Raw genomic sequence first — 9,231 nt, 5'->3', positions numbered from 1 at the left:
AAAAAAAAAAAAAAAAAAAAAAAAAAAGGCAAGTCGCTGCGTTCCCTCTCTCCCCCTCCATTTGATTAATTCTCATTAGGGCCCTTGGACAAACAATATGCTCCCCTCTCAAATAACAGCCGGGGTATACATTACACCCGAAGAAAAACAAACAGGGCTGGCTTAAAGACATCCACACCAAACGCCGTTCCTGGAGAGAGGAACCGGCGCGGCCCCGTGCGCGCGCAGCCGACGTATTTCTGGAATTCCATCTCAGGGCAACGCGGTGCATCAGTGCCCCACACAGCATAGATCAGGGAGACATCCCGACAAAGGAAGCACCTCCCAGCACAGCGAGGGCATGCAGGTACGCGGCGTCAGACACTCAGTGCGACTGAGTTAATCCTGGTAGCGTCAATGCGTAGTGTTCAACCACAGATCTGGGAGGGAAATGGGGCGCTGGGGGTTTTGCACACTGGGAAAAGCCAAGGAGGGCTGGGGAAACCATTCTAAAAAACACGGAGAGTGATGGCACCTGCACGCTGAAGGAGGTGGGAAATGGGGAAACAAGAGAAACTCAACACACTGTGAAGACGCGTGGAGTACTGAGTGCCGGAACCCCAAGGAGCAGAGCCCAAGGCAGTGCCCAGGTACGGATCTTGTCCCAGGGAGAGAACAGCAGTGCCACCACTGCCAGCCAAAGGACAACACCCCCTCCTGCCAGGGACCACCACACTGCTCCGAAAATACACGCACCCGACCAAAGCAACGCCAACACTGTTCAGCGTTCCGACACACCTCACTCTGCAATCAATGGGGCATGAGCCTGGAATCCAAAGGAAACACCAGCTTCTGGGGACAGACAGCTTTCCCTGGCATCTCAACACATCCTCTGCACATGAAATTACACCACATTCTCCTTCGGAGCATGCTTTTCCCAACGAGACGTGTACCCGAAGCCCTTGGCCAAGGGACTCAACAGGACATGGGTGGAGACAACCGCGTACGGTCAAGGAGAAATGTCTTACCTGAGAGCCCCCCAGGGGCTAGACAATTAGTTCCCCCTGTTTCAGTGGAGGAAGGCACAGAGTCTGGACAACCTGCTGTAGTAGAGAGAAAGAAGAAGGAATCAGTGTACATGCATTACTTTGCAGGCTCCAAGCAAAGCTGCAAGCAGCGTGCACATTCCGAAGCGTTCAACAGGAAGCGATTACTAATTGGCTGCACAGACACGGCAGTTCATCAAGAGGCATCCACCCTAACTCATCACCTCAATCTAGACTCTGCACAGCACTCAATCACTGGCCCCGTGCTGATTACAGAGCGGCAACAAATGACAGACCGGTGGCCACCTCTCCATCTGAGTCACCAGGGTAGGACATGGGGCTGTCCTTGTGATGGAGCTGCCAAAATCGTGGCTTTGTGCACCAAAGCAGTCACCACCTGGGCTTGCCAAAGTGGGAACTGAAAGGGAAATGGCTCATCACTGCTCTTCCGCCACAAACGGTCTGAGCCTGTGCTGCACTGCTTGGGTTTTGGACACCTCCATCCCCAGGTTTTTGGACCTCTCCATCCTTAGCCATACAAGCATCTCCTCCCCCTGCTCCAGGAGACAACAGCCAACACCAGTCCCCTGCTCCTACAGCTTTTTGGTCACAGTCATGGTGAACACAACCCCAAGGCAACACCATGCCTGAGAGGGGATGAAGGCAAGAAGAAAGACCCACAAAGTTCACACAAACCCCCGGTTCCTAGAATCCTAGAATGGTTGGGCTGGAAGGGTCCTCAAAGATCACAGAATCACAAAACGTTGGATTGGAAGGGCTCTGTAAGATCACAGCATGGCAAAACGTTGGGTTGGAAGGGCCCTCAAAGATCACAGAATCACAAAACGTTGGATTGGAAGGGCTCTGTAAGATCACAGCATGGCAAAACGTTGGGTTGGAAGGGCCCTCAAAGATCACAGAATCACAAAACACTGGGTTGGAAGGGCCCATACACATCACCCAGTCCTTTGGCAGGTTGCTGGAGGAATCTGGCCTCATTAGGGTGACGTCCCTAACGACATCCCTTTGCTCACTGCTCTATCTCAACGCGAGGGCCACCACCAAGAGAGCCCAGATAGCTCTCTTCCTACCGATAAGTCACTTTTCCAGACTTCATCCCTGAAATCTCAATGAAGTGAAAAAAAAAACCACTGTGTGCATAACCTCCTTTTATCAGAGTGAAGTCGCAGCCCTCACAGGAATATACAGTTTAACAGGATACACTTAATCACATTGAAAACAATAGAGGAGACAGGAAATGGACTTACTTGTGAAACACTGTACACTATACACTCTCTAAATGCCTTGAAGTGTTTGCTGTTCTTTTAAGAAATTTGCCTTTTTCTTTTACTTAACCCCTTCCAACCCAGACAGAAGATTCCCTGAGCTGTGTCTCTGAGACAACTTCAGCTGCTCGGGTTATGGATGCGGCCCGCATGTAGGACCATCCCTCAGGCCCCTGATGAGGCAGACCCGGAGCCTCCCAAACCACTACCAAACACACAGAGGAAAGGCACAGCATCCCCTCACCACTGCTTTGCAGCTCTCAGCTCCCGCTCTTGCAAGGTGCCAGCTCCTTCCTAGAGGTTACCCAACCTTCAGCTCCCATCAATGCCATGGGAGGGCACTGCCAATGCCTCAGCAGCTCCTGTCCCGCACAGGGATGGGACAGAATACCAGCTTGGACTACCTGGGGCCACTACTGCTCATCTCACATCTAACACAGCTCTTCTACGCAAAGCCACAGAGAAGCAGAGAACGGGCTGGGTTACAAGAGATCATCTAGACCAACCCTGAGGTGTATGGACTACAGCCGAAGTGTACCAAGACCAATTCCACCCCAGCAACCCCAACACACCAGCCCCAGCCCTCCTCTCCTCAAGCCAGTGACACAGCCCCTCAGAACCCCCACCACCTCCAAGAAGGTGGCAGCCCCGCAGCGCACTGGAGAGCACCACCAGAACCCATGTCAGTTCACACGGGGCACAAAGAGCTCCCTATTTCCACCACCATTATCATGGCGTGGTTGGACTCGATGACCTTGGAGGTCTTTCCAGCCTCACTGAGCGAGCATGATGGGGTTGGGTAAACGGCCAGACCTGACCTCTGAGGCCTTTCTAACCTCAGTGGTTCTATGATGGAGAAATGCTGGGAGCACGTTCCCACCTCCACAATGCTGCTTTTTCCCATGCCCAGTGGAGATCCAATATTCCATTATCCAACGACCAATGAAGGCACCGCTCCAACCCATGGTCCCGTGCTGCATCCAAAGACGCAGCAGGTCAACAGCATTGCTCCGTCCCACTGCCGCGCACTGACCTAACCCTAAAAGACCCAACGTGTAGGTGGGAAGCACTGCGGGGATGGACAGATGCTGGGACACAAAATCCCACGGCTCGGTGCAAGCCGAGCTGCAGAGGAAGCCCCAGCCACCTGCACTGACACACACCACGAGCTCCGCGCGCGCCCCGCGGTCACAGTTCAACTGCCAAATGGGCTTTTTTTTTTCAAAAGGGAAAAAAAAAAAAAAAAAAAGAAAAAAGAAAAAGAGGGCTTTTCGGTGAGTAACCCAGTTGCCGCCGCGCTTCCGATTGGCAGCGTTAATCACTTCCTATTGGCCGATCCGCATCACTTTTCCTTTCGAAATGGCACATTCCTGCTCTGCGGCTTCGCTGTTTACACACATTTTGCTACCTTATGTCAACACTTGCTAATGAATAAATATGTTGCTGGGCTGCCGAGAGCGAGGCCCTGGCGGAGGCAGACGGGACAGTTCAACCCCGCTAATGGACTGATCCCAGCATTACCCCTTCTGCCCATCAGGGCACAGCCCTCTGCAGAGCACGTTTCATCCCGTGGATGGGGAGAAACAAAGGTTACAAAGGAGCAAGCCCAAACACCACACACTTCGAGGGGCAGCATCCCCTTATCCGGGCAAAACCATACCGCCTTGTCCCAAAACCACAAATCCCAGAGACCTCAGGGTGAGGGATGCTGAGCCTCCCCCCACCCCATCTTCCATGAATCCACTCGTGTTTTTTTTCACCCCACAGCAAAACATCCCACGCTCTGCAACCCAACGGCAGCGCTCCCTTCCCCACGGCTTTGCGCTGCTCCTAGGGCCCTTGCAGAGCGGAAAACCCAGCGGCGCTACGGGGCGGGATGGGACCCCACCACGGGACCCAGGTCACCGCGGCACTGGGGCTTCCTCCATTCATTTTCTGAGAGAACAATTGAAAATGAAAAGGCCAATTCCAGTCACTCCCATGGGGCTCATCCCGACTCCAGCAGCCAGGCCCGAAAAGTGCAGAGCAGTGATTGCAGGGAAGTGCAGAGCAGTGATTGCAGGGAAGCGCAGAGCAGCGATTGCAGGGAAACTGCTCTTCTGGCCAAAAGCAAAAAAAAAAAAAAAAGGCAAGAAACCCTAAAAAAGTGTCAGCAAAACCGTAACAAAAACCCGGCGCCGCTCTCCAAAAAACGCGTCTTGCAATCGCTCCGCCAAGGGGCATCACCACGGGGGCACTGAGCGGCGCGCCAGCCCCGCTCATCGTCAAGGACACCGTGGGGATGTGGGCACACGGGGACATGGGGATGTGGGGGCATGGGTTTTCCCCGGGCTCTCCCCACTCCCCACCCTCCCCCGCTCAGCCCCACACGTTGCCAAGCAGAGCTGACGCAGAACTGCTGCTGCCAACCCCAGTCGGGGCTCCCCAGTCACCCCAGCACCCAACCACAGCCCGCAGACGCACGGCCCTACAAAAACCCCGTTTTCCTGACGCTCCCCCACGACCCGTCCTCATTTTCCCAAGCGGACAGCATGGGATTAGGCCCCGCACGCCTCCCCCAGCCCATGTGTCACATCTCATTGCAAGCCACAGCCATCACCACGTATCCCAAATTCCTCCCGCCCCACTGCTTGGGGGGCAGCCAAGGTCCCACAGCAGCCCCGAAGCCATCCTGGTGACAAAGGCAACGCTGGCTTCCCCACGTTTTTCACCAGAAATGCCTCTTTTCCCTCCATTTTTAACCCGTTCATCCCCACTTTAGACCCGTTTTCCCCCATTTTTCATCAGTTTTCCCCATTTTTAACCCGCTTTTTTTCCCCATTTTAAGCTGTTTTCCCCCATTCCTCATCCGTTTTCTCTGTTTTTAATCCATTTCCCCCATTTTAACCTGTCTATCCCCATTTTTTTAACATTTTCCCCCCATTTTATCTCATTTATCCCCGCTTTTAATCCAACTTCCCCATTTTTAACCAGTTTTTCCTCATTTTAACTCTCTCATTACCAATTTTAATCTGTTTCCCCCCATTTTTAATCCAGTTTTCCCTAGTTTAACCTGTTTTCCCCATTTGCAATAAGTTTATCCCCATTTTTAATCCAGTTTTTCCCCTTTAACCCATTTTCTCCCATTTTTAATCAGTTTTCATTTTTAGCCAATTTTCACCCATTTAAACCTGGCTATCCCTGTTTTTTCTTACCAATTTCCCCCCATTTTAACCAGTTTTCCCAATTTTTAACACATTTTTCCCATTTTAACCCTTTTATCCCCATTTTAACCCAGCTTTCCCTATTTTGACGCATTTCCCTCCATTTTTAATCAGTTTTCTTCATTTTCCCCTATTTTAAACCTGCTCATCCCTATTTTTTTCCTATTTCCCCCCATTTTAATCAGTTTTCCCTATTTAAAACCTATTTATCCCCATGTTTAACCCACTTTCCTCCATTCTTTTCACCCGTTTTCCCCATTTTTAACCCGTTTATCCCCATTTTCACCCCATTTCCCCCCACTTTCAACCCGCTTTCCCCCCATTTTAACCCATTTCCACCCCTTCCACCCCTCCCCCCCCCATTCCACGGCACACACCGGAGCCGCACTCACCCGTCGGCTTGAGGAAATCCATGGGATATCTGGAGTAGGGCGGAGGGGGCGACTCTGCAACGAGAAAAGCGCCGAGAGAATGAAAGCCGCGCCATGAGAAAGAACAAACAGAGCGATAGGCGATAGGCGATAGGCGCTGCGATAGCGGCATTCCCGGCGCTGCGCCGGGCGGGACGGGACGGGACGGGACGGGGCGGCCGTCGGGTAAACAAAGCGGCGCTGGCGCCGGCGCTGCCGCGCGTCTGCGGGGGGCGCGGGGCCGGGGGGGGGGGGCGGCACCGAAAAGGGTGGAAAAAAATAAAATAAAGGTGAATTGCGAAGAGTTCGGAGGTTGGGGAGGCCCACCCCATCCCCACAGCCCCACACCGCGGGGGTGGGGGGGCTGGGAATTAGGGTTTTTTTTTTTGTTTGGGGGGGGGGGAGGGAAGGAGGGATCGGGGGTGGTGGCTGCATTCCTGACCCGGTTCATACATCTCCGTCTCCTTCCCCAGATCCCTGGCCCCGCTCCCACACCCCAAGTTTTGTTGGGTTTTATTTATTTATTTATCTATTTACTGGGGGGACGGGGGCCGTGTTAAGGGTTATTTATTTTTATTTTTGTTTTTTTTAAAAAAAGTTGGTTCCATCCCTGCCTGCAGCAGCGGGTTGGAACGACTTGACCTTAAAGGTCCCCTCCAACGCAAACCCTTCTACGATCCTAAGAACCCCAGCCGACTCCCACGTCCCCAAGGTTTTGGGGGTCGAGAACTGTTATTTTTACCGGGTCTTCGGGAGGGCATAAGTTGGTTGCATCCTCATCCCCACATCCCCACCTCCAACCCCACATCTACAAGCTTGGGGGCTAAAGAATTATCGTTTCTCCTGGGTTTTTAGGGGGAAAATGTTGGCCTGCATTCCCACCACGTTCCTACATCCCCACCTCCATCCACAATCCCGTTCTCACATCCTCAGGTTTGTGGGGGATTGAGGATTTTATTATTCTTACGTTGGGTTTTTTTTTTTTTTTTTTTTAGGAGGAAAAAGTTGGCTGCTTCCCCACTCCCACATTTCAAAGTTTTAGAGATTTTTTACATAATTATATTACTACTACTATCATTATTTGGGGGGAACAAGCTGTCTGCGTCCCCCTTCCCCAACACCTTCCCATATCCCCATGCCTCAAAGTTTTAAAGGGGCAGAGAAATATTATTGATACAGTGTTTTTAAAGGGAAAGAAAAAGTTGGTTGCATCTCTACCCCCACGTCCTCATCCCCGCAGCCATCTCTGACCCCGTCCCCACCTCCATCTGCAACCCCATCCCCATCCCTGACCCCATCCTCACATCCATGCCTGACCCTTATCCACATCCCCTACCCTCATCCCTACACCCCAGCCCCATCCCTGACCCCATCCCCGTATCAGTACCTCCACCCCCATTCCCAGACCATACCCATCCCCATATCCCTACTTCCAACCCCATACCCCAGCCCCAGGCTATAACTCACCCCCATCCCCGTATCACTACCTCCAGCCCCAGCCCCAGGCCATAGCTCATTCCTGACCCCATCCCACTACCTCCATCCCCACCCCCAGGCCACAGCCCATCCCCGTATCACTGCCACCTTCAGCCCCACACCATACCCCAGCCCCAGTCAGAGCCCCATCATATCCCAGCCCCGTGTCTCTACCTCCAGCCCCAACATACCCCAGCCCCATATTTCTACCTCCAGTCCCATCCCCATTCCCATTATAGCCCATCCCTGGGACATATCCCATCCCTAGGACATATTCCAGCTCCAGCCCCATATCATTACCTCCATCCCCATTCCTAGGACATATCCCATGCCTAGAACATACCCCAGCTTCAGCCCCATATTGCTACCTCCATCCCCATCCCTAGGACATATGCCATCCCCACCACTATCTCCAGTCCCATCCTTACCACTATCTCCATCCCCATCCCCACCCCATCACACTCCATCTCCAGCTCGTTACCCCCAGCCCCAGCCCCAGGCCATACCCCATCCCCACATCACTGTCACCTCCATCCCTAACCCCATCCCCAGGACATACTCCATCCCCACCACGACCTCCATCCCCACCCCAATTCACCACCTCCATTCCCACCCCATGACACCCCATCCCTACGACACACTCGATCCCCACCACGACCTCCATCCCCACCCCGTATCACGACCACCTCCATCCCCATCCTCACCCCATCCCCACATCACCCCCCACCGCCCCGTACCGAGCTCGCAGAGGCGGCTGAGGTGGTGCGGGTTGCAGCAGACGAGCTCGGTGGGCGCCGCGCCGTCGGCCTGGCAGCAGCCGCGGAGCCGCTTGAGGGGCGCGCCGTGCCGCAGCTCGGGCCAGCGGAACACCCGGCACAGCAGCGCGGGCAGCGCGTCCCGCTGCGCGCCCAACCGCGCCTCGCCGCGCGCCGGCAGCAGCACGCAGGGGGTGCGGGCCGCCCCGCGGGACTCGACGGCGCGCAGCAGCCCCTCCAGCTGCCGCTCCTTGCAGCGCTTCAGGACGGCGTGGGTCAGCGCCTTCAACTCGCCCTCCGCCGCCCCCCGGCCGCCCCCGCGGGGGGGTTTGGCCGGGCAGCACCCCCGGCCCCCCCCGCCGCATGAGTGGGGCCGCGGCTCGGCCGGCGCTCCGCCGTCGCCCGTCTCCTCCTCTCCGCCGCCGGGTGCGCGGCTCCGCCAGAGCCGTCGGACGAGGAGCGAGCGTTTGGTCCTGAACATGCGGGACGTGAGGAGGGGCCCCCGGCTACGGCACGGGCATGGCGTGCGCCGAGCATGAAGGGGCCGGCAGCCGGGGCGAGGCGGGGGGCAGCGGCGAACGGGGGGGGGGCCCGGCCGGGCTGGGGCATGCGCCAGGCTCCGCGCTTTGATGGCGGGGGGGGGCGGTGCGCAGCGTGAGGAGTGCTCGCGCTGCGCGAGGTGAAAAGAAAAAAAAGCGGGGGGGAAAGCGCTCGGTGGGAGGGTGCTGCTCGCCTTTTAAAAAAGAAAAAGATAAAAGTGGAAAAAAATAAAAGTGACAGAAATCAGCGCAGTTTTACAGCGCTTTCCTTGGGAGGGGGGGAGGGTGGGCAGCGCAAGGGGTGACCGCGCTGCGAAGTGAAATGAAAAAAAAGCGGGGAAGTAAGGGGAGAGCTCGGGGGTGCCGCTCTCCTTCACTAGAAGGAGAGGAAAAAGAGGGGGAAAAAGAAAAAGGAAAATGGTAGAAAGCAGCGCAGTTTCACAGCGCTTTGGTTGGGTGGGGGAGCGAGGAGCGAGCAGCGCAAGGGTTGCCCGCGCTGCGCGAGGTGAAAAGAAAAAAAAGTGGGGGGGGAAGCGC

The 9,231-nt window shown here is 55.1% G+C and overlaps 1 protein-coding gene across 1 annotated transcript in view; it reads right to left on the bottom strand.

The window, feature by feature from the left end:
* The window catches only part of SMAD7 (SMAD family member 7), a 26,117-nt gene extending 16,898 nt beyond the window's left edge, over window positions 1–9,219 (bottom strand). Inside the window, exons 1-3 of the mRNA XM_021381064.1 lie at window positions 8,138–9,219; window positions 5,907–5,960; window positions 1,008–1,082 (exon numbers count right to left, since the gene is read on the bottom strand). Of these exons, the coding sequence (XP_021236739.1) occupies window positions 1,008–1,082; window positions 5,907–5,960; window positions 8,138–8,636 (628 nt within the window). The 5' untranslated portion in view covers window positions 8,637–9,219. The remainder of the gene's footprint in view (window positions 1–1,007; window positions 1,083–5,906; window positions 5,961–8,137) is intronic.

Source organism: Numida meleagris, chromosome Z (assembly GCF_002078875.1).
Source record: "Numida meleagris isolate 19003 breed g44 Domestic line chromosome Z, NumMel1.0, whole genome shotgun sequence".
NCBI classification, from domain to species: domain Eukaryota; kingdom Metazoa; phylum Chordata; class Aves; order Galliformes; family Numididae; genus Numida; species Numida meleagris.
This window is presented reverse-complemented; position numbering and strand designations above follow the sequence as displayed.